This window comes from Podarcis tiliguerta (genome assembly GCF_965153285.1).
Source record: "Podarcis tiliguerta genome assembly, chromosome: 5".
NCBI classification, from domain to species: domain Eukaryota; kingdom Metazoa; phylum Chordata; class Lepidosauria; order Squamata; family Lacertidae; genus Podarcis; species Podarcis tiliguerta.
The window spans coordinates 27,678,757-27,705,289 of record NC_139538.1 but is presented as its reverse complement, the minus strand read 5'-3'; the positions used below and the strand labels follow the sequence as shown (position 1 = coordinate 27,705,289).

Here is a 26,533-nt window from a genome sequence, read left to right as displayed (position 1 = left end):
AATGTGTTACACTGTGACCTGGAACAGTTTAGAACTCAGCACATCAGTTGTGCTGCAGCAGCAGAACTCTTAGAAGCCCACAATGGCATGATGTCAGTAGCCATGCTGAGAAAAACAATCATGCTGCTTATACTGAATATGTTTTCTTTGCTCTCTCCCCTTTCTGTGTACATTTAAAGAAAACCAAGTACGGAATTTGCAATTCTGTTGCTCATGCTGTTTTTCCTCACCTGAAGCTATAACCTATTTGCAACATAACTCTTGGCAGTGCTGAATACTGCTGAAATGCATATGAGATTAAGTTTTCTCTCAGACTTAACAGCCAGTGCTCTAAGGAAACAAATGTTCCATTTTTATGCAAATCACCACAATTACGGAAAAGTGTGAGACAGAAAAATATGTAAGCTGGACTTTTTTCCCCCTCCTGAGGCATTTGAATGAGGGAGGGGGGGACCCTAGCTTCCCTTCTAAATTTAATCCTAATGTTGCTTTTGTCCCAAAGAAATAACATTTGTAAGGTAAGTAGAACTAATCCTGAACCCCATTATTCTCGAACTTTACTCATGGGAAATGCACCTCCATTTTTAATGAGTTAGACCATATTTTCTCAGGTGTTTCAACTTCTTGGGAAATTCTGCTCCGTAACTGGAATATTGTATTTGCTGTGGTGCCTGTAATGAATAAGCAGCACAATATATAGCCATATCCTAGGACAAGGAGAAGGATAAATGAGCAGGCAGGCTTCCAAGTGCAGCATGGCTGCTTAAATTTATGATTTGGTGTCAGGGTATGTGTGTTGAAGTCTAAGAAATCTGGGAGGGACCTGCCCTTCTAAATAAGATGGCTGAAAGTTCCCCTCTCCCTCTCTCAGTTTTTAAATGGGGGTGGGGAAGCTTTGCCACCACTTCAGGAGGTAGCTTGGCTGTCCTCAGCAACCCAGCAGCATTTAATTTTTAATTTAGAACACAATGCCCAAAGGGAACATCACAAGTCATGATACAGACTCACTCCCATGGCATGTATGTGTGTGTGTAGTGGGAATAGATGGCTGCCCACAATGGCAATTCATTTAACTGAAAAAAGGAGCTAATACATCTTACTTTCCATGACATGCTTACTTCTGCGCCTGACTCACTTAATAAAGCAACTATTTGCTTTATTAACTTTGCAGTTAATGCCCCGTTGAATTCAACAAATAAATGCCATTCGCACACTTTCTCTTTTTTATCTGCCTCTATCATTTATCCTAAGACCGTTTACTACACAACTAGCCTAGAGCCCATTGCCAGGGGGAATGTTCATGAGTTATTAGTATGAGATTCTTTGCATTACTAAGGACCTTAAACGTGACCTACAAAATAATTCTCATTGCTAAAACTCTATACATAGGCCCTAATCCAACTATATGTGCTGGCTGCACACTTGCAGTCCATTGGGACTTTTGAGAGTCCCATGGACTGCAAGAAGATCAAACCTATCCATTCTGAAGGAAATCAGCCCTGAGTGCTCACTGGAAGGACAGATCCTGAAGCTGAGACTCCAATACTTTGGCCACCTCATGAGAAGACTCCCTGGAAAAGACCCTGATGTTGGAAAAGATGGAGGGCACAAGGAGAAGGGGACGACAGAGGATGAGATGGTTGGACAGTGTTCTCGAAGCTATGAACATGAGTTTGACCAAACTGCGGGAGGCAGTGGAAGACAGGAGTGTCTGGCGTGCTCTGGTCCATGGGGTCACGAAGAGTCGGACACGACTAAACGACGAAGCAACAACAAGCACACTTGAAGTCCCATAAAATAATATGTGATTGAGTTTATTGGATTATGAGGAGGAGGGATGGGGAAGGAAATATAGTCACCCTCCCTTAGACAGAACCAGAGTGGAAGAGATTTTACAACTTGATAGTCCCAAGCTATATTGGGAACTCCAATACCTCATCTAATATTTTATATATCATGTTTGCTGCTACTCCAAAAATAAAATAAAATTTAGCAGCAGGTTCTGCCTGTGTGAGTGATAATGAAGTTTTGGAACAAGATGTCATCAGTACATTTTTACCAACTTTGTCTGGTTTGCCAGCTACGGTCATTTCTGGACAGGGATAACTTGACCTCTGTTGTCCACGCACTGGTAGCTTCAAGGCTGGATTACTGCAATGCACTCTGTGTGGGACCTATGTTCGGACATTCCAGCTAATGCAGAATGGAGTGGCTAGACTGCTGATGGAGTCGCACAGTTGACAACATGTGACACTATTGTTAAAACATTTGCACTGTCTGCCCATCTACTACTAAGTCAAAGTCAAGGTCTTTGTATTGATTCACAAAGCCCTGAGCAACTTAGGTCCAGCCTTTATATCCTAGCTTGATCATTGAGGTCATCTACAGGAGCACCATTGCTAATCCCCCAAGTTGGCATGGCTCATTTACTAGCAACCAGAAACTGAGCCTTTGGTTTCACCAGCCTGGTCTGCAAATTGAGATAATGATGATGATGATCTGGCTGGGCAGCTTCCAACAGAACACTAGAAACAGAATAAAACTTCAAACATTAAAAACTTCCCTAAACAGGGCTGCCTTTAGATGTCTTCTGAAAGTCAGATGTTTCCTTGACATCTAATGGGAGGGCGTTCCACAGGGCATGTGCCACTACCGAGAAGGCCCTCTAACTGGTTCTCTGTAACCTCACTTCTTGCAGTGAGGGAACCACCAGAAGGCCCTTGGAGGTGGACCTCAGTGTTAGGAGTGCTTCTTCTATTTTAACCTTTAAGCACCTGTTGAAAACTTTCCTATGCCGCAAAGCTTATGATGGCAATTAAGAACATATCCTTTTATAATATAATCTCTGATTTTAAACATATGTTTTTTATTGTATGGTTTTATGTATGGTTATTGTGTACTGCTTTAATGTTTTTTTATGAACAGAGGTATGTAAGTATTTGTTATAAATAGTAAATAACCAGACCCAGCCTGTCTTGCTTTCAGCAAGTCAAGCTATTGGTCCATTTCTGAAGTATCATCTCTGTGGCTTGCCAGGATTTCAGACAGGGGTTTTTTCCACCCACACCTTGAAATTCCAAAAATCTCATATAGGACCTTCTGTATGCAAGAATGCACTCCTCCATTGAGTTGTAGCTGCTCCCAAACCCTCATTAAGCACAATTCCTATTTCTCTTACAGAGCTATTCACATATAGCTCTGGAGACGCATAGTTTGTCCAGTGCAAAACTGTTTGCAATCTTCAATCTAGCTAGGGATATGTGCACCGATCGCCACCAGATTGTGACAACGTATTACTATGACTTACAGAACTGAAACAAGCTACCTCATCTGAAGACGTGTGTAGCCAGATACATATCTTTAAAACTTGAAGCACTGCATAGACATAACTATTGTTTTTGACAGCCTAATCTTCTGATAAGGGGCTATTCAGGTGTTGTACAAACGGTACTTCATTCTGACAAAAAGTTCCAAGATCAAGCAACGGGTGTCAGTTTTGCATAGGGAGGAAAGAAAGCAAAAAAAGCTGTAATTAAGTTGTGACAGTGTGCAGATGCCACCAGGTTGTTCATGAGTACCGCTGAGGAAGAACTTATTTGAAATGTGTTGGGCTCAATCTTAAAACTAATAATAACCTTGTTCACGTTTGTGGTCTCCTTCCTTCTTTTCCTAAGTTCACACATAGCTTAGCTGGGTTATGTGCACATGTTCACGCTGCATGACCAGATCAGAAGATGCTTGCTGGTAATTTCTAGATGCAGTACATTATTTCCTACACAGATACTATTTGTGCACTGAATCACTTGATTGGCTAATTACCATCTTGGCGCAGACGCCTGTTGAATTTCTTGCAGTGGTGTTTGAGCATCTTTAAGCAATTGCTAATTTAGTTAATTAGATACCAAGAGGCACTACTAAAGCAAATAATTTACTTCCTTGAATGGTTTGTGTTTGGCACACAAGAATTATTTGGAAGAACTTGCAAAAGAGCTATCAGACTGAAAAGGTTAAATTTTGCAGCAATAGATCAGAAAGTAGATGATGTAGGCCAATGATCAAAGAAAAAACTGCATTAATCTCTTGCATCTTCCTCATTTCAATGAGGGAAAAGATTAAAAGTAGCTAATAAAATCTGTTCCTACACAATCAACTAATTACTGTTAGAATCTTGCAAAATGCTTTTCAAAACTCATTTGTGCTAAGGAAAAATATATGTTTTTTCATTCATTGCCATCTTTATGTGCGTTTTTTGGAGGAGGGCAGAGATATGAGGTGGGGAATCCAATCCAAAACTGTAAATTGAATTCTTATATGGTCAGATGGTTGTGTTCCTGAATAAGGTTATGCTATTCCTGGACATTAAAAGATACCATGAGCTCCTATGCTGAAAGGTTGCTCTAGTTCTCTGCCGTATGAGAGTTTCTGCAGCCGCCTTCTTCCCCCTTTGCTGATGTGTGCATAACTCCATACTGCATACTGCAGCATGCAAAGGAGGATAAAGGAACAGAGAGGGAGCCACAATAGGCTGAGATTAAGGTATAGTATGAACCCATAACCTGAACTCATTTTCGACAACACAACCTACCAGAGCAACCATGGCCTTCATAGCTAATAATACAGGTATGCTGACTTTTGATAGTCAGCTGAAATAGTCACAGTTTCCTCTTAGGAGTTCAGTTTATCTGTTGGAGTAAAAGGTACACAGGCTCTGCAAATTAGGTACACAGGTTCCAAGCTTTGAAACAAACTTCAAATTCCAAAGGCAGCATCCCCCAGGCCAAGAGTCAGACAGAAGACCACCTTCATAACCTGCAGTAGAGCTGGGCAAACCAATGTGTTTCTGGCCCGTGTCACTTTCACAAATAAAAACTGATATGGGAGAGAAAGGATTTAAGAAAGAAAACATGATTTTTTAAAAAGCACCTTAAACTGGCATAAACATAAATAACTTGGATTTGTAACTTTAGATGATGCACCTTGTCTGTAAGGGACGCTCAAGGAATTCAGCCTACAGCCTTTTGATGACAGCTAGTGCTGGTTTTGTTTTTTAATTGCTTTAGTGTATACAGTGGTACCTCGGGTTAAGTACTTAATTCGTTCCGGAGGTCTGTTCTTAACCAGAAACTGTTCTTAACCTGAAGCACCAGTTTCGCTAATGGGGCCTCCTGCTACTGCCTCACCGCCGGAGCACAATTTCTGTTCTCATCCTGAAGCAAAGTTCTTAATCTGAAGCACTATTTCTGGGTTACCGGAGTCTGTAACCTGAAGCGTATGTAACCTGAGGTACCACTGTACTTATTTTAATTTGTATTGAAATCCATCCTGAGCAGATCAGAAGGTGGGATATGAAATATACAGTGTTATCAAAACTCACCAATGAAATAGTTGTTTCCTAACACAAGCATTTCCTCTGTCAGGACAAGTCCGCCCATTGCTTGGAGAAGAGTGACACTTGTGGCATCTATAAGCGAGCACTGCTTGAATCTTTCTGTTGTGACCTTCCATAACAAGATAAGGGAAGCTGTGGCATCTTGTCTTATGCTAAAGAGAGGAGGAGAAGAGTCAAAACACTAAACAAAACACATGGAATTTTTAAAAAAGGTCTGAGATTATAGTATATCACTCAATAATATAAAAAGGCAATAATGATCCAGAATCAAAAGATGGCTAACTTGATGCAATAAGTATTTGTAATGTATTTCCCCAAGCATTTGAGTCCTGGAAGAGGTCAGAATGAAAACTAAAGCAAACATTAACAGAGCAATCGACCTACTTGGAGGCAGGAGAAAGATCTACAGAGGAGTCGCTGCTGCCTCCAAAGCTTTGCTTGCTCACTGGGTGGTGAACCACCCAGTATATTCCTTTGTTTATGTTTCTTCCTGTTCCAGCCAATGGAAGGGAATGAACTAGGCCAGCTCTAATCTTAGGCCCATTTGTGTGGGCATTGGACTATTTAAAAAGTCCGCCCCAGGAAGGTTTCTTTCAACTGAGTGAGTGAATGAGTGGTTAGAATGCTGGACTAGCTAGGAAAACAGGGTTCATATCCCCACTCAGCCAGGAAGCTCAATGGGCGATTTTGGGCCCATCACTGTCTCTCACCCTAACCTACTACACAGGGTTCTTGGATGTTGGAAGTGGCTGGATGCTTTAAGATGCCCTGAGCTCCTCTGAAGAAGGCTGAGAAATATGTGTAATAAACAAACAAATGGGTGAGGTCCTACTGGTAAATATAGGTTAAGGAGCGGAATGAACAAACAGCATAAGGAGCTAAAGCAAAGGCTGACAGAAGAGGGAGACAATGGGAGATAATCTGAGAATTAGTACCAAACTACATGTTCCATCGTTCACACTTCAACTGGATCAGGGTCCAGCTGCATCAGTTTCCAGCTGCAAAGTGCCCTCTGGCAGCTTCTACTTTCCCCAAAAGGTGCTGTCTACAGTAAACCAAATCTCTAGGGGCAGATTACACCGAAAGGACCGCAGCTCAATGGTACAGCATCAGCTTTGCATGCAGAAGCTCCAAGGTCCAGTTCCCAGAATCTCCAGGTAAGGGATGGGAGAGAATCCTGTATGAAACCCTGGAGAACCACTGCCAGTCAATGTAGACAGTCTCACACTGTACTGTGTATAGTAAAATGTGGATACTCAACATGCAACTGAACTGTTGCTGGACCACATTCCAGTTTAAGGCCTTGCGGCTGTTTATTTCTTCAAAATAGTTGAAGTGCACTCTTTAAAAGCAGCATGGGTGATGTAACATGTAACAGCACTCAGGGAGAGGAGGAAGCAGCAAGGCTTTCACCGACAGAGAGATCTCCTTAGCGCTACAATGAATTCCAAGAAGGAGAAAGAAGGGGAGAATCTGGGAGAAGTCACATCAGGCTAAGTACAGAAGGACCGTATGCTATTTTTAGGAAATTAATGAATAAGTTAAGGAAGCTTTGGAAGTATGAGGACTGTAGGCAAGAGAGCCGGAGAGGAAGGAAAGAGGGCTAAATTTGACAAATGTTTCCTTTTAAGTCCCTAGTTGTCAATTAATAATTAATTAATTACTTTCTGAGGAGCACAGAAAAATTAATGGCCCATCTTTTCCGGAGTAGCAATAGTATGCCACAGTAATATCCACAGTCACTCAATCACAGCAGATTAAGAACACAGCTTTAATTAAATCATACTGTTTTGGCTTGAATGCAAATATTTAGCGTTTATTATTTTTTTAATAAAAAGCAATCGCTCTTCATCTGCATTGTTGTTAGGTTTCCTGAAGGTCAAATTTCTCACTTGTGAAAAGAATGTTTTTGCTTTTCATCATTCTTCCCTCTCCAAACTGATCGTTCTTTCATCACCCAGCGGCCTATTTACGCCAAGTGGGCTTTGTAGACATTCTTGATCAAATCATTCCCCTCATTTTCAATGGGTCTCTGTCCCTTTCACTTCACCTTCCTCCTCTACTTTTTCCACAACAATGAGTGCATCAATGAGTATTTTGGAAGGTTCTGTTGCAAACACAGTTATATAAAGAGGTGGGACAAGTACTCAAGAAGGAGAATCTATAAAAGGTGAAATCCACCAGCTCAAATTGGCAGGACTTAGTTCAAGTAGGATCCAGCCACTTCAAGCAAATTCTAGCAATGCACCTTGCCTCCATCACCTTTTCCCCCTTCCCAAACCAAAACAAACAAACAAAAGCCCCTTATATTGAGAAAGGAGGAGACAGATGGCAGAGTTCTCCATGCACAGTATCCTTTACTGCTGGGTATCATGGGACTTGATCTCCTCTTTTTTTCCCTCTTTTGGTTGACTACAAATCCCATAACCCCTAGCTAGAAATGATGCCTTCTGTAACCTGCTCACCTCCTTTCCTCTTAAAGAAGTGGAACATGTAATTTGCAGATGAGAAGGGGCTCCACAAAGACATACATTCATTCACTGTGTTTAACTCACACTTTTTTCCCCCCTAAGGAGCTCATGGTTCTCCTCCTCCTCCTCTAATCCTCAAAATAAACCCTGTGAGGTAGGTTAGGCCAAGAGGCAGTAATTAGCTCAAGGTCATCCAGTAAACTTCATGACCAAGTGGCAATTTGAACCCTGGTCTCACAGGTTCTAGTCCAACACTCTAACCACTACACCATCTACTTTCTGTTACCACCATCCTCTTCCCCGGAAGTGTGAATCTTCTGACTTCAGCAAGAGGGGAGATAGCAGGGACAAGGGAGTAGCAACAATTTTTTTTGTATTTAATTGGAGCAATTTAATCTGGGGGTGAGCAAGGAGTCTTCTATTACCAGTTACATCAGAGATACCATGAATCTTGCTCCCTAAATTTCTGTGAATTTTCTTGTTACCTCCAACATATTCTTATCTTGCAGTACTGATAGCAGTAGAATACTTGCTCATCCCCCACCTCAAAAATAAAGCAGGGTGTTCTAGTGTTCTGATCAAACAGTTTTAAAAAACCCTACCTGTTACCACTCCTGGATAAAACACCTGAGAATAATGAGTTCGACAATGAAAATTGCTTTAAGCATATCTGTATAATAATTCTAAGGTGCAGCAATTTCTTACTTTATAGATGTATTCTGTGGAACTTCAAAAGAGATTAGGCGCCCCCCACCAGAATTATTGGAGCTAGCATTGCCACAAGCCACATCAGGGATTATCTGGAAGTGGGGAAAAGAGTATTTATCAGGACTTTTCATATGCCCAATGCTATTTAAACAGTAAAAATAATACACAGAAAAACTGAAATTGGTATTCACCAACATAAACAAATTGCACAAAGTCTTACAGTTTAAGGGAGTGATGGAAAACCTCCATCCCAAGCCTAATTAGGTTTGCCAGCCTTCCCAATTTGGCCATCATGGCCATTTGGCCAGCCAATGCCCACCAGTCACTCACCTGACACCGTGTGACTACAGACATGGGACAGATAAACCTGCAGCTGCAAAGGAACAAGTAGAAACCTTTCTGTGCATTCCCAATTGTCCCTTGTGCAATGCATATTCATTAACAAATGGAAACAGCACTGAATGGAAGATACGGCTGAAAAAGAGCATGGTCTACCCCAACTTTTCCCTTTCAGATGTGACTTGCCTTTGATGCAGTTCAAATTTATTGCCAAATGCCAATCATGTCAGTCCATGTCTGACATATGCTGTCACAGGATTGACCTCGCCCAATTGTAAATGTGGCCTGCGGAGGACTGGTCACTTCTACATCTGCCCTAACTGAAAGTAGCTCTCCACCTCTGGTCTAAGGGCCAAGATAGATGTGATGGAAGCTGAGTGGATATAATTCCCCTCTCTCTCTCTCTCTCTCTCTGTGTGTGTGTGTGTGAGTGTGTGTGTAGATATGGGAGAGCAGCAGGGCTGCGGGTTTTAATTACCTACAGGAAACTACTATTTTCACCTGAAATATTACCTTAAAAAAAGAATGTCTGAAGTTCTGTGCTTTAACAGATTGCCTTTAAACTTTAACTTTGCCTTTATAAGGTATCAGTCAGTCCTTTAGAAAAGCATAAATGGATTTTCACATTGTAATACGCTAGATACCAAAGAGATTGCAGCACAGCCCTTTTAACAGCAGGTAATAGAAGCTCATGGGATTTCAGGAACTGTAGCAGGAACAGCTGATAGCATCTCTCAGCTATGCTTACTATCGCATAGAGTTTCAACAAATCACAGATAGCAATGCTCTGCCACCTGATCCCAGCAACAAAGAAGCCTGTTATCATTTTCCCAGCGACAGAAAGCTTTCTACCAGGGGGAAAAATGGAGCCAAGAGAACCTGCCAACGAAATAAATCCATGACCTATGAGTGCATCTCATTGCAAGGCAGGTTTTCAGGCAAAAGTCTGTTCCTCCGAACAGCACTGTATTTAGGGCATGCGGATGGTTCCCCCGCACAGGGTGCTGAGCCAAGTGGGGCGCAAAATTGAGAAGATCCATAATTGAGAAGATCCATTTGGGGACACAAAATTTTGACCTTGCACAGGGTGTCATGGACTGATTGGATACGGAGGATGGCATGAGGAACCAACTGGGGAATCCCTAAGGAAAGAAGGCTCAGAGCCTGGGGACTGGTGGTGGGATGATGATGATGAGTGGTCAGAGGGAGAGAAGGGAGAAGGGATAGCTCAGCTGGTTAGAGCAAGGTGTGAATAACACCAAGGTTGTAGGTTTGATCCCCGTATGGGACAGCTGCATATTCCTGAATTGCAGGGAATTGGACTTGATCATCCTCATGGTCCCTTCCAACTCTATGATTCTATGACTGGAAGGAGGTGTCGGGAATCTGAAGAGGTAACTGGGCTTAGTGAGTGCGTGGAGGGAATGTTTGTGGCAGAGAGAAGTCCAGAATCCGGGGCAAAAGCTGAAGCAGGAGAAGAGGGAGCCCAAGAGGCATGGGTGTCTCCCTCTCCAGCTGCAGTGAGCTCCCCTCCCCCTGTCTCCCAGAACCAGGAGAGGCATAAAGAGGGCAGAGGAGAAGTTAGCTTCACACAAGCACCTTCTCAGAATGCTTGGGGGAAACCCTGGAGAGGAGGGGACCCTGTGGGGAGGCGAGGACCTTCAGTCTCAGCAACTGCTTCATGTTGGGCAAGACCTGCCAGAGATGCTGTGCTCATTAGGTCTGACACTCCTGTGCAGAACCTATTCTTGATAATAAAAAGCTAACTCCAACTTGCTTGGTGTGATTTACTGCTGGCTCGCTCCTGTCTTGGGGCACCATATGATAAAAGATTACCAAAGTCCCCGTCTACTCATAAAACGATTTTACAAAACTAGCTGATCAATCAGATTGTAGGTGTAGTAGCAATATGGTGCAGATTGTGGCGCCCAAAAACACATTTTCAAAAGTAGGAGGTGGCTTAGATTTTGGAAAATGGGGGTGGGGGGACAGTACTTAGCTAATTGGGAGCCACTGCTCTATGCGGTATGGATAGGTTATACCATGGGAGAGATTTAAGAATGGGGTAGGATAATTTCATTGGGTTTCTTTGAAAAACTTCTATACATACTGGACTCAAATCAAATACAAGATCTTGGCTGTATATTGGATTTCAATCAGGTACAGGCCTTTGCCATTACAATATGAATAACTATCAGAGCTGTGTGCATTTTCTGTAGAATGGCATTTTCTCTTTCCCTTGGTCCCAGTCACTCTCTTTGCACCCATCTGGCATTGTGAGCATTAAGTTGCTTGACTCCTAGCCCATCACTTGCTTAGCAAGACTCTGCACTTCATATAATGCAACAAAACATTCCAAGGAATTTATATATTTATAACTTAACTTCATTTGGTAGTGTCCTGGTCATTAAAATGAATTAATTAGAAGATTTTTTTTCTATGCTACTTTCCAGACTCTTTCCATATGCAAAGTCATTTATATGCAACCTCCATTTATATGCAACCTCCATTTATATGCAACCTCCATTTATATGCAACCTCCGAAACGACTTGGCATTTTTTTTGTTGAAATAAAAGGTCTTACCTCTACTTCATTCCATTTTAGATCCACAACTTTCTGACCTTCCTTTGGTTCCCATGTAGGCAGCGTCACTGTTGCTTGCGACCGCGGCAAGACCATGTCAGGCTCAACAGTGGCCAATACTGGCCTGTTTTGGATTGGTGCCTCTGACTCTGTCCAGCCAGAGACGGGAGGACTGTAAAACGAGTGCTCACAGTTTGTACCTTCGTAGCCTTCATTACAAACACAGAGATATCCACCAGCGTTACTGCTGCAGTTGCCATGGTGACAGGGATTGCTGGCACATGGATCTGAAACAAACTGAAGAGAAACAATATAATGAATCAATTAATACCACCACCTCAGCTTTGCATGTTCAACCACTAATGGTAGTTGACTAATACTCATTATGTAGCCTAAAGGACTTCAAAGGCTTTGCATTAGAGATTGCATATGGTTCTTTGTTCACACTTCAGTGAATCAGTTGCCATATTCTAGTGGGTGCCATAAGGCAAAGTAACAAACAAAGATTTGGCTGAGATAGGTAGGAAAGTCCTAAGAAAGGAATGCTGTGGAATCGTGTACTATTAGGAAGGTTTCAATGTCTAAAAATGTAGTAATAATAATAATAATAATAATAATAATAATAATAATAATAATTTATTATTTGTACCCCGCCCATCTGGCTGGGTTTCCCCAGCCACTCTGGGCGGCTTCCATAGAAACAAAAAATACAGTAAAATATCACAGATTAAAAACTTCCCTGAACAGGGCTGCCTTAAGATGTCTTCTAAATGTCAGGTAGTTATTTATGTCTTTGACATCTGATGGGAGGGCGTTCCACAGGGCGGGCGCCACTACCGAGAAGGCCCTCTGCCTGGTTCCCTGTAGCTTTGCTTCTCGCAATGAGGGAACCGCCGGAAGGCCCTCGGAGCTGGACCTCAGTGTCCAGGCAGAACGATGGGGGTGGAGACGCTCCTTCAGGTGTGCTGGTTGTATGAACCAAAGGAAAAATCATCTAGGTATCCTTCCCTCTCGCTCTTGGCTGAGTTAACTGAGGGTCACAGTGATATTACTGATATGACTCTACCCAGTCACTGATACTCTACGGCCTTGCCTGGCGTGAAATTCAATAAATAAATAATGGCCTTGTGTTGCATTTCATTTTCAAAACTGGTGCTGATGAAACAATTGCTAAATTTCATATTTGTTTCTATGGAAAGTACTGCGATGGCTTAAAAACCTATTTTTTAAAAAATAAAATAAAAGCTGTTTTTAGAGCTGAAAGGATAATAGACGCTGCTTGTGCATTTAGCTGATTCATCTATGTTTTTACAGGTCATGAAGCCACTTGATCCCTCTTGTGGAATCAACACCAGTACACACTTCAAGAAAACCCTTCATCTATGTACTCCATTCTAAATAGTGTAGCAATTTCATTAGTAATGCTTAGAATATAGGGCACCGTATCCCTAAGGAAGAGCTCTCAAAACACATTGGGACCAATTAACAAAGAAAGTGTTTTCAGTGCACTATTCTGCATCATCCCACCTATTTCTTTATTTTGGTACCTTCCCCCACTTTCTTCCATTGTGTAGGATCCACATACATGTATCCTAATCTCTCTCTCTCTCTTAATCCATTCTCCATACTCACATCAAAGGTGAAAGCTTTCCCTTCTTTCAATCGTTCTATCATTGCAAGGAATTTTTTGAAATAAATAAATGGAACTCTTGATGAATGAGCTTCAGTCAGCACAAGTATGTATTAGAAACCAAACAAAGTCTAATTCAACAGTTCAGCATTGAAACTTTGCTTCTGTGTACATGAGATCTCTTTTAAGAGATTTAAAAGTTCAAATTTGCAATGTTCAAGCAGATGCCATTGCCTTTAATGTTCTGGAGACCATGTAATTGCTACGCAGAAAACAAACAAACAAAAAGTGTTAAAGGAGATGTAATCCAGATTTATGAAGATGGTTTGCTTCTGTCTTTTTATCATAATCCAGTAAGTACTTGAAGATGGTGTTGCTTTGGTTTTATTTATTAAAAAAAACACCACAAAATCACAGTGAGCAGAAACAGGTTCGGTAATTTGCAGAATTCAGATTCAGGAAGTAGCAGCTTTCATCTCGTAAGCATGAAACTTTGTAAACTTCTGTCATTAACATCCTTATGATGAGGCTTTTTGAACCAGGGCATTTCACAAGCACTGATAAATAATATTTCACCAGAAATGCTAACATTAGGAAATATTATGCCTGGCTACGGAGCTTAAGGAAGAGGATAAGGAGAAAATAATTAAATTTTACAGAAAGAAAATGATCTGTTGGAATATGAAAAAAGTGAATGATGTTATTTCTTCATGTAAGAGCTGCAGATCTTTACAGGGTACAATATGCTTAGGCAGTCCACCTAAAGCCTCCTCATAATAAGCTGTACTTCTCTCAAATAGTACAGTTTCTGCCAATGCTGCTTAGTACAAGGCAGCCTCATTTCTGAGGATTTCTAGAAGCTGCTATGCATCCCCTACCATCTCCATACTGTTTTTCCATCCTTCTTCCTTTGCATGTAGCACCCCGACGCTCCTCCAAAGTCACATGACCCAGCGTCCTGCTTTGGCATGGCTGTGCATTAATCACATATTCCCCTCAGCAGTTTATTCTCAACACAAATCAGTTATTAAGTAACAGCTGAATCATGCACAAGTCTCTAGCCTATTTCCTGGATGGCTTCAAAAGAGGATTAGTAAAATTCACAGAGGATAAGACTACCATGGGCTACCTTCTATCTCCATTGCCAGAGGCGGCAAGTCTCCAAACGCCTGTTGCTGGTTATCACAAGCAGAGTGAGTATTGCAGCTTCCCAAAGGCATCTGGTTGGCCTTTGGTCTAACCTAGCCGGGCTTTTCTTATGTTTTTGTCCCTCCAACACATCACCTTTTGTCATGAGAAAAATATTCATGGCCTATATAAACACCTCCTGTCATTTCACAAATTTAAGTAGACCAAATACTCGATAAATGCATTTCAAGCATCACACCCACCCACCCACCCACCCACACACACACCCTGCCCTTCTTGTCCTCATCTAACCCATGTGCTCTGAGGCACAGCCCTCTTTCTGCTTTCACCTCAAAATCCAATGTACAGCGTTTACCAGCCAAACAAGCACCAAACACAGAATATATATCAACCTTTGCATTTGCCACCCATCAGCCAGCCATGACACCAGACTCTTGGTATCCTTTCCCACTTCTCCACCATATGACAGACAAGGCAACTTTCTCTGTCCTTAAAGCCTGAGTCGGTGTGCTTTTGGCTGCTGAATTTACTTGACTGCTCTTAGCCACTCCCATTCATTTTGATCAGGTATGTCCAGGTGGCTTGTGCCTTAAGGATAATGTCTGAGATCCCAGGGTGATTTGATGAGCATTGAAAGGAGACAGAAGGGTGAGAGGATGACATGCATCACAAGATATGGAAGTTTTTAATGTTTGATGTTTTACTATGTTTTTATATGTGCTGTAAGCTGCCCAGAGTGGCTGGGGAAACCCAACCAGATGGGCGGATTATAAATAATAAAATAATAATAATTATTTATTATTATTATTATTATTATTATTATTATTATTATTATTATTATTATTGAATAGGGTAACTGTGCCCCTGAAGGACCAGGTGCGCAGCCTGGGAGTCATTTTGGACTCACAGCTGTCCATGGAGGCACAGGTCAATTCTGTATCCAGGGCAGCTGTCTACCAACTCCACCTGGTACGCAGGCTGAGACCCTACCTGCCCGCGGACTGTCTAGCCAGAGTGGTGCATGCTCCAGTTATCTCCCGCTTGGACTACTGCAACGCTCTCTACGTGGGGCTACCTTTGAAGGTGACTCGGAAACTACAACTAATCCAGAATGCGGCAGCTAGACTGGTGACTGGGGGCGGCCGCCGAGACCACATAACACCGGTCTTGAAAGACCTACATTGGCTCCCAGTACGTTTCCGAGCACAATTCAAAGTGTTGGTGTTGACCTTTAAAGCCCTAAATGGCCTCGGCCCAGTATACCTGAAGGAGCGTCTCCACCCCCATCGTTCTGCCCGGACACTGAGGTCCAGCTCCGAGGGCCTCCTGGCGGTTCCCTCATTGCGAGAAGCAAAGCTACAGGGAACCAGGCAGAGGGCCTTCTCGGTAGTGGCGCCCGCCCTGTCGAACGCCCTCCCAGCAGATGTCAAAGCGATAAATAACTACCTGACATTTAGAAGACATCTTAAGGCAGCCCTGTTCAGGGAAGTTTTTAATCTGTGATATTTTACTGTATTTTTTGTTTCTATGGAAGCCGCCCAGAGTGGCTGGGGAAACCCAGCCAGATGGGCAGGGTACAAATAATAAATTATTATTATTATTATTATTATTATTATTATTATTAACCACTCAGAGCAGCTTACAACTATTTAAAATTACAATACAATAAAAAATGTTATATATATATATATTACACAACAGAGAAAAGCACCAGTGGCAGTGATCTCAGGTAAAAATGACCTTAGCAGGCAAAAGCCTACTGGAAAGAAAATGTTTTTACTAGCTGATAAAGCACAACTGTGCTCTCTCTTTAGTTAAATGTCTGCTAGGATGCAAAGAGCATATCCTTCTAATTCATACCTCTTCGCTTACTTGACGGGGGAGGGCATTGGTAAAATGAAGGTTATTTATTCTTTATCTAGTCCAGACTTGTAATCCATTCACCTTGTCATGCGCAGCCTCCATGCAACCAAGCAGAGAAGCTACTGAGATGTATTCTGAGGCTGATTTTTCTGGGTTTTCAGTTCCTTTAGAACACAGATATGCTACAAGCTACTGGTGTGTAGGTAAGTATGGGACAGGCTGCATAGTTTACAAATATTTGGGCTACTAGTTATTTGCAAGGCTGACTTTGTGCACAATGCCAGCAAACTAGCAAGTCAATTACAAAGCTCAGCTCATTTAGAAACTCTGCTTAGACTTTCATTTCAAAACATTTCAAAGTGGGGAATGTCGCACTAGTATATGCAAAAGGCATGGTTTGTGAGACACTTTGAGCAAAATGTATTAGCAAATCATGTTCGTATAGTCCAGCTACGTAAGTTTTTCAGAAATACAAATAGATGCAGCATGTGCTCTGTTGTCTGTTTCTGTATCCCTGGGTCATCTGACTGTCATCTTGCATGTTCTACTTAATAGATACAGTGGTACAAGGCAGCAGCTGCAGAATCTAGCTGACAAAGCAAGAACTGGGATGGGAAAAGAATCACAAGACAAGTTTCACCCCAATTAATATGAGGTTTGCAGACAAATGCACACCAATGTGACCTTACACTGCACAAGAAGTTCTTTTTCCAAGGTGGACAGAATGCAAAAAAAGAGTAAAGTACAATTACATTGCCTATAGCAATTTTCTCTAGCTATTCACACTGAGTTGGAGCCAGAGATGCTCTTCTAGTCATAAATGGATCCCTTTCCAGAATGGAAGGGACCTGAATTCAATGGAGTTTCCATGAATGAAAACTCCTGATCCATCACCAATAAGCAGGTCCAAAAGTCTAAAGTCACTCCCTTTCTATTTTTAATAAAATGAAAAAAGATGTAAATAGGTAGTTATGCTGGTTCATACCTACAATGTGGTAAACCAATACTCTCAAGTTATTTTTCTTTGAGCTCCTGGCCTTCAGCTGATGAGTCAGAATCCAAAGCTCCCAACCTAAAGTGAGTCACATCAGTGCTACCTCCATCACTTCTATGTGGGGTCTGGGGTTTGGCTAACCTCCCACCCCCCCCAAAAAAAAACAGAACAAGAGAGAGTAACCAGCATTACTATTACATAAACCACACACACACCAACTATAAAGCCATTTCTGCCTGGGAGTAATGACGACCAGTCTAAATCAATTTTTTAAAAATCCTTCTGCCAAACCTTCCTATAAAAATGTATGGTCAGTCAGCCTTCTTAAAAGCTCTGCCATCGCTCTGGTCCATTCCGCTCCCCTGCCTGCTTTAGCCAGCTAGTTCAATTTTGCCTCTCAGCAGGTGAGAGATAAAGGCAGGTAATCAGTGCAGCAATGGAAAAGAAGAGGTGCAATGCTACAAACTCCCTTGCTGCTGCAGTGCTATTAAATAGTCCATATCTCCTAACAAAGAAGTAGGAATTCTCTTTTAACAAAGAACTAGGAATTCTATATATGTAAAAAAAATAATTAAAAAAATCAGCAATGCTCTAAACCAGTGATGGCCAAAATGCTCTAAACTACAATTCCCATCATCCCTGACCACTGGTCCTGTTAGCTAGGGATGATGAGAGTTGTAGTCCCAAAACAGCTGGAGGGCCACGTTTGGCCATCACTGCTCTAAACCATCTTGGCTGTGAATCCTGAGGGCTCTGATCCCTGGCTTGTAGGCTCTTACACCTGGTCCAGGAGGGCAGGGCCCAGACTGACTGGAGATAGAAAAAGCTGAGGCTGCTGAGGGTCCCCCTTCTTGGGCAAGGTTCTTGAGTAGGTGGTTGCAAACCAGATTCAGCCACTCTTGAAGGAAGCTGATTTTCTAGATCTGTTTCAATCAGAGTTTAGGCCCGGTTTTGGCACAGAAACTGCTTCGGTCACCTTGTATGATGACGCCTGTTGGAAGAGAGGCAGGAAATGTGTCCCTATTAATTCTCCTTGACCTCTCAGTGGCTTTCAATACCATCAACCATGGTGTCCTTCTGGAGCAGCTTTCTGAGTTGGGGTGGGTAGCACCGCTTTGCAGTGGTTCCAGTCCTACTGATCCTGGTCCGATTGCACTGCCTGCCAATTACTGTATTTTTCCGTGTACAGTCATACTTCAGATTAAAGTTGCTTCAGGTTGAGCGTTTTTGGGTTGTGCTCTGCGGCGACCCAGAAGTAACGGAACGTGTTACTTCCGGGTTTTGCCGCTTGCGCATATGCTCAAAATGACATCACACACATGTGCAGAAGCAGTGAATCGCGACTGCACAGACGCGCAAACACGGGTTGCATTCTGCTCAGGATGCGAACAGGGCTCCGGAACAGATCCCGTTCGCATCCAGAGGTACCACTGTATAAGACTAGGTTTTTCCCCTAAAAAATAATGTCAAAAATTAGGGGGCGTCTTATACACAGATACATCTGCCCTGCATTTTCTTAAATCTGAGTCCTCAAAAATAGGACGCATCTCATACATGGGGGCATCTTATAGGCGGGAAAATACTGTAGTTTCCTGCCCCAATTCAAAGCACTTGTTTTATAAAGCCTCAAACGGCTCAGGACTGACCCTGCAATCATCTGATGCCCTTCCTCATGTGCTTCCTTCGCAAGAGGTCCCAAGAGTGGCAACATGAGAACAGGCCTCCTCTGCAGTGGCTCCCTGTTGGTGGAAAGTTTTCCCCAGGAGGCCTGATGCCTTCATCATATATCCTTAGGCACCAAGCAAAAATGTTTCTCTTCAACCAGGCCTTTGGCTGATTATCATTTTGTAGTTTTCTGTTGTGAACTGCCCTGGGATCTTCTGATGAAGGGTGATATACAAATTTGATGATGATGATGATGATGATGATGAACCACCACTTTGGGATCAACATCACCCATCACCTCTCTCTTGTACAGGGATGTGCCCCCTAATGTGCACAGGGGTTGTGTTTTGCGTCGTTGTGCACAACAGCGAAGCACACATCAGCCCACTCCACCCTGTTATACCCTTGCCCCACTCTCTGTTCCTCCCCCCTCTCCAGTCATTTCTGTCTAACTGGTCCATTGGACATGCGTAAATCAGCAGTTGCTTGTATATCAAAGAGAGTAACTATCTCAGTCCATCTCCATGCATAAATAGAGGTTCATTTTCCAATAGACATATGTTGTATCTTGCAACCTGCCTATATTTCGCTGCACAAAAAAACCCCTCTTAGACTGCAATCCTATACATATTGATCTTCAGCTTGAACTTAGTGTGGCCGACTTCTGAGTACAATAGATTGTACTTTAAGGAAAATACTGGCATTGTATTAAACCAAACATTATTTGGAGCAGCTACACATTATAGTTGACAACTGCAATTGCTGCATGAATGTCAGTGTAACATATATAGTACAGCTGCCTTGAAACACCCATGTGCGTGCAGCTGAACCTGCTAACCTAATCATGGTGCCTTTTACAATAAGCATAGAATCAGCTTCCTACTACATAACTAAAGATTGTTAATAACCAAAATAACTAACTTAATCCAGTGTAAGATCGACATCCCATAAGATAATTTAAATCATCAATTTTAGCTGTATATGACAACTACTCTGGGCTCTTTCCAGGCTGTGCTTCCACTTCTACGAGTTTTGAATATTCCATGAAATAAAATAAAAAATCTGCCAACAAATGTAATAGATGCACATAAAGCATTTCCCTTACTCTAGTGAAGCAGCAAAAAGTGCCTCAAGAAATGTTCCATTTAACTGAGAACCAAAGCACAATGGCCTACATCTGAGGCACTAGCATACATAAATCCATTCATTAAAAAAACAACCAAAACAAATCTCAAATTAAGCTGTGAACTATTTTCATCTAGTTTTTTCTTCATAGCTCATGAGCTTTCCCCCCCAAAAAATTTGGACCCACTTGAACATTCTTACACTGATCAACACTGGTTTTTATGAAGGATATTATCTAAATTTATCCTGTATCGCAAAGATTTGCAAACACAGTTGTCCAGAAATTGGGACATCCAAGATCAGATCTACAAAGGTGCTTATTCCAGAGGAAGCACTCAGTAGCTCACTGCCATGTTTCTTTGGTCAGTGATACATCAGTCCTTGGATCTGTATTTATTTAGCACCTAAATCACCTAAGCCAAGTTACTACTATGACTACTGGATTCCTTACCCAGTTTTCACCAAAAGGTCCCAGGATGGGTTACAACAATATAAAAATACATCTAGGCAGTTCTGCTAGCACAAAGGCTTCAGGCTGTGAATAATATTTATTTATTTATAAATACATACATACATACATACATACCATACATACATACCCCGCCCATCAGGCTGTGTTTCCCTAGCCACTCTGGGTGGCTCCCAACAGAATATTAAAAACACGATAAAACATCAAACATGAAAAACTTCCCTAAATAGGGTTCCCTTTAGATGTCTTCTAAAAGTCAGATAATTATTTACAGTGGTACCTCAGGTTATGAACTTAATTCATTCCAGAAGTCTGTTTTTAACCCAAAGCGTTCTTAACCCAAGGTGCGCATTCCCTACATTGGCCTCCCGCGGCCCCGGAAGCGAATTGCGTTCGTATCCCGGGGCAAAGTTCACAACCCAGAACACCTACTTCCGGGTTTGTGGAGTTCATAACCTGAAGTGTTCATAAACAGGACTGTTCGTAACCCGAGGTACCATTTCTTTGACATATGATGGGAGGGCATTCCACAGGGCGGGTGCCACTACCGAGAAGGCCCTCTACCTGGTTCCCTATAACCTCACTTCTCGCAGTGAGGGAACCTCCAGAAGGCCCTTGGAGCTGGACCTCAGTGTCCGGGCTGAACGATGGGGGTAGCATTCTGAAACAGAACTTCCCCTCCCTCTCCTCTCTCTGCAATATGGAACTTGCTCCCACAGGAGGCAGTGATGGCCACCAATTTCAATTTATTTAAAAGAGGACTGGACAAATTCATGGGGGATAAGGATACCAGTGGAAACTAGCCATAATGCCCATGCTCTTCCTCCACAGGTGAGGCACTAATGCTTCTTAATGCTAGTTGCTGGAAACCACAGGAGATGAGAGTGCTCTTATGCTTCCTTCCTGATTACATGTTTCCCATTGTGGCACCTGACAGGCCACTATGAAAACAGGATACCCAACTAGATGGCCTGATCCAGAAGGGTCTTTTTATGTTCACAGAATGTACTTTACATCCCCAGTAATTTCCATAACGTGTGTGATTCTTCCCTTCACTCATATTGTTCCCATCATAAGGACAAGTGTTTTGATAGTGACTTAGAAAAATACAGCAGGCGGCAGCAGGTATTAGGGAAAGACAAATCCTTATATCCAGTCCATGCCACTGTCATAAGTTTTTACCCATAATTTCATTCCATCCCATTTCTGCATTAATCTGCAATTTTTTATATAAAAAAATCCTCTCAAAATATGTAAATATGTCATTTAAAATGTGCATTTTTTCTCAGCACTATTTAAATATGCATTTTCTCTCAAAATATTATTTAAATGCATTTGCAATGTGTTTAAATTGCAAATAACTGTGTCATGAGAGTCAGGCAAGTGCAAAACCCAGTTAAATTATCTGAACATTTAGTCTAAGAGGCACGGATCATGTCATTTCACAGGGGAATTCACAAAGAGGAAATTTCCCAGGCATCCCTAGTGAGTACCACCGCCTACATTTAAAGTACATGGGGAGGTGGATGTTTATGCCTCTGAATCCTTACGCTGAGCATGGTTTGCGTCACCGGATAGTTGTCTCCAAAAGTGCACAGCCATCAATAAGGAAGAAATTATTAAAGTTCACTAGATGTTTGTTTTCCTTCCAAAAATAGTTTTGTATGCTTGGCTATTATTGTTTGCTTTCACTTCATGTGCCATATTCACATCATTAGAAGTCTCTAGACTTGTAGACAAAAAGGGGCGGATGAAATATTTAGAAACTGTAATTAAATCTCATGACACAAGGGCAATATGGATGGTTGACAAGGAGGTGGGAGAACAAGGATTTATTGGCATGACATCAGTTGTGGTTCGAGGACCCGCTCCCCGCAAAGTGGAATGAACACACAAGGACACGTGATATAAGGTTAATGGGCAAGAAAAGGCCACAACTTTATTGATTACAGCAAGTGAAAAGGTATTGGCTTAGGCATTGGATTACGTCAGCTGACTCCACCCCCTCAGAGAGGGGTGAGTCTAAAACAAGGGGGGTTTATTCACCAGTAGGTGGAGCCTGTTGATGCTAATCCAACTATAGGCTCTCCCCTGATGTCACCGAGGGTCGTGCCATGGCCTCCCACCAAGCAGGCATCAGACAGAATACACGACCGCCAGATTCCTTTAACGGAATACCCCAAAATTGAAGGCATAGGCGATGGCCACACCTAGCCCTTCGACATACCACAACACATTATTCCAATGCCTAACCTACCCACCAATACCACGAAAGTTGTGACGATTGCTACGAGGTAGGCGAAAAAACCAAAAAGCCTAATGCCAAATGGAAAAATTCCTACCAGGCCCCCTGGACAACCAGGGCGACCAACCTAAGGTCCATAGCAAGGGCAAAGAAAACTAAGACCCTGAGCTCAAAGGGAGTGGAGGGTGGGTGACTCGCGACGGGATGACAAAGAGTGAGGCCGAGGAGGGGCTGGCGCCGCAGCATTTAGGCTGCTGTACACGTCCCCTCGGAGGCACCTGGTTGGGTGCCTGCCGATGGGCGTGGGCGCCAGCCAGGTGAGTGGGAGGCAGGGGACTAACGCCCCCTGCTAGAGGCGGAGCTCGGCTCCCGCCCACAACCACTCCCCTCTCTTCCAGGAGGAGAGTCTTTCTCAACACATGTCAAGCAAAATGCTCTGCTTCATTGAGGCTGCAATGTTATACCAATTACCTGGGAGCAAGTCGCACTGAATTCAACAGGGCTTACTTCTGAATAGACATGTATAGGACTGTTCTTAAATTTCACATCAGCAAGCTAGAAGGTCAGAGCAACCAAGTCTTCACAGGTTTGAAGTAACCCTTGCAGCTAAAACTTACCTCTTTTTACTCTGAAGTGAGTCTACCACTTCTGGTAGAACTTGCTGCCAGAACAGATTTTGGGCAATGTGTGAGGTAGATAGAAGGGATAAATTCCATTGCAAAGCAAATGCTGTTGCACTAACAGGATGTACTTTCCTGGATTTCCCCCCATTGTTTGTATGTAAAAGAAAAATATTTATGCAACTTACACATCAAAATCCTCAAGCACTTTTGTGCAAATATGAATGCAAAACAGTATTCAGAACCTACAGCCCTGTATGTTTCATAGCAGCATGTGGCAAAAGTAAACACATGTGTTCAATTGTATCCTTTACAGTGGTACCTTGGTAGGCAAACGGCTTGGCTCCCGAACAAATCGGCTCCCAAACACCACAAACCCGGAAGTGAGTGTTCCGGTTTGTGGGCGATTTTCAGAAGCCGAACATTCGACGCAGCTTCCACAGCTTCCAATTGAGTGCAGGAAGCTCCTGCAGCCAATCGGAAGCCGTCGATTGGTTTTTGAACCATTTCGAGAGTTGAACGGACTAAATTTGAGAACCAAGCTACCACTGTATTTTAGGAAGGCTCTTCAGTCCATTAACGCTGAACAAGATGGACCAATGGTCTGACTCAGTATAAGGGAACTTTCTATGTTTCTAGCCCCCTACATCCCTCCAGATCTGCTTCAGAGAACTGGGACTCAGCTAGATTGGCAAAGAAACTGTGTTTTATATGTGTTGTATATGCAATATAACACTGTGACACCAGATGGAGCTGTGGACACCCGTCTTTCCCTACTGGATTTCCCTGTATGAGTTTACAATGCGTTTAACTGAATTGCTTCTTTGATGTGTCTAGATCCATCCCTGGAGACCCTTTGGAACAGCATGGGAGACTGCAGGAAGAAGGAGGAGTTTGCAAAATATCATCTCCCTCCCTCTTCCATTCCCAAACATCTCCACTGGAGCAAAGAGTCTCACATGAGTATATGGACTCACCTGAATACAATCCATTTGCATGATCCAACAAAATATGATATGCCCAATTCTTCAAGCAGAAAACCATTTCTCAGATGCAGATAATGGAATTAGAAAAGCATTTTAAAAGGTATATGTATCACCTTTTTTGTTGTACTGCAATTGAAGCATCATTTATAGCACAAGAGAGACCTACAGCAGTGCAGCAGATGAGCCTTAAACAGGAACTCCTGAGTCTATTTTTTAAAAATACGGTGCAACTTATCCAATTGTTTTACAGCATTTAAAATTGGATTCCTGGTATATCTCCCTCGTTCATGTATACGGCATTTGTGCTACACTGTAGAATAATGCTTTTGAAAATTGCTAATCTTGCCAATTGGGTCATAATATCTTCTTTCTTAAGGATTTGTACATTCTTATGCTTAAGAAATATATCAGAGACCTTCCATCCATAATTGGAAGACTTGTTTCAAAATTACCCCTCTATTATCTTAAATCATTTGACTTAGTAACACCTTAGCTGTGAAGAATTTCTTAATTTCACTTACTTAAATATATTTTATTTCCTTTCAAATGGTTGCTACACTGCCTTGACCGAATTATCATTTCCTTACCCTTCAAGTAATGCCACGACTTGCTTCTACCAATTCATCTGCCTTCATTACCTTAGACCTAAGCCTCTTCTATCATAGAAATTTCAGGGGGATTAGCAAAAGAATCCATGATGTCAACAGTGCCATTCTAATCTCCACTATTTTGCTAAGAACAGCGTCACTGAATTAGTTTAAGGCTCATCTAGGGATGATGTGATTATCATCTACCCTTTTGCACAATCCTACACATGTCTGGTAATATCTGAACCTGAAGATCATATAAGAGGGACTGGTTATATGTTTTCTTCTTATACTAGCCACCTTTACTATTGCAACCACCGGGAGGGGCTTCTGCCATGCTGGTTCAAACGTTACTGGAGACACGTATGATTCAGCAAAAGCAAACAGCAACCATCAATCTTATGACCTAATCAATGAGTCTAATGGACCATTCAAAACTTCCAAGAAAACACAGTATGCTACTATAACTATTTGCAAGTTTTTGCTTTTGTTTTAAACATTTTACCCCTCCTTTCAGCACACCTGGGCCCTCACAATTTGGCTTACATTTTAAGAAGGCTGACATGTGAACTGGAGCAATTCAGAAGAGACAGTCAAAGGTGACAAAATATATGCTTGATAAACAGAAGAAAGCCTAAAGGAGTTACCACTAATAGAGAGTTATGATAGGTATACCTGAAGGAGCGTCTCCACCCCCATCATTCAGCCTGGACACTGAGGTCCAGCACCAAGGGCCTTCTGGTGGTTCTCTCACTGCAAGATGTGAGGTTACAGGGAACCTGGCAGAGGGCCATCTCAGGGGTAGTGCCTGCCCTGTGGAACACCCTTATTGTCAAGGTAATAAGCAACTATCTTACTTTTAAAAGACATCTGAAGGCAGCCCTGTTTAGGGATGTTTTAATGTTTAATGCTGTATTGGGTTTTTAATATTTGGTTGGGAGCTGCCCAGAGTGGCTGGGGAAATCCAGCCAGATGATTATGATGATGATTTGTGCCTGTGTTGCACAGTAGCCAGAACTGGCTGCTGCTGGACGTCACTCACTCTTAATGCCTTCTACTTCAAATGGGTATATCTGTGGTGCAGCTCACATGAAAACTGGCCAATAGGAGTCCATGCCTCCTAAGTCAGCCTAACTTGTTTGTAAAATGTTGGTATTTGGTCTTCTCATTATGCTGAATGAATGGCACCAATTCATTTATATAAATTAAAGTATATGTACAGGAACACACTGCATAGGTGAGGGGTGGTCTGTGTTAAATCCATTTCTTACCCTTGGTGACCTCTATCTAGGTTAATGTTTGGTCAGAGCCCACATGTTGAGGTGGGGTTGTCCAAATGCATTTCTTGGCCACAAATAGCTACCACTCCCTGGTCATATGCATGGTAATATCCTGCCAAGCAAGGCAGGGCTGGCCCAAAACTTTTTTGTTCATCAAATGACACCACCACCAAGTCAAGGCACATAGTACTTGAGACTGGATGAAGTTATTTTGGCAGCCGAGGAACCTTGCCCTCTCATTGGCAGTAAAAATACAATGATAATAAACTAAAAAACTAACAATCTGCTGCCCTTTTATATCATCAAAAATCAGCTGCCTGAGGCAGCCAGTTTACATTGCCCAATGGTAGAGTCAGCCATGCTATAAGGAACTGCTATGGACTCCATTAATACAATCATTTTAAATATATATATATTTTAAAACCTGAT

The 26,533-nt window shown here is 42.3% G+C and overlaps 1 protein-coding gene across 1 annotated transcript in view; it reads right to left on the bottom strand.

Moving 5' to 3' along the window:
• The window catches only part of DNER (delta/notch like EGF repeat containing), a 115,938-nt gene that overhangs the window by 42,367 nt on the left and 47,038 nt on the right, over positions 1-26,533 (bottom strand). Inside the window, exons 2-4 of the mRNA XM_083442726.1 lie at positions 11,492-11,788; positions 8,566-8,660; positions 5,375-5,541 (exon numbers count right to left, since the gene is read on the bottom strand). Coding sequence (XP_083298852.1) covers positions 5,375-5,541; positions 8,566-8,660; positions 11,492-11,788 — 559 coding nt within the window. The remainder of the gene's footprint in view (positions 1-5,374; positions 5,542-8,565; positions 8,661-11,491; positions 11,789-26,533) is intronic.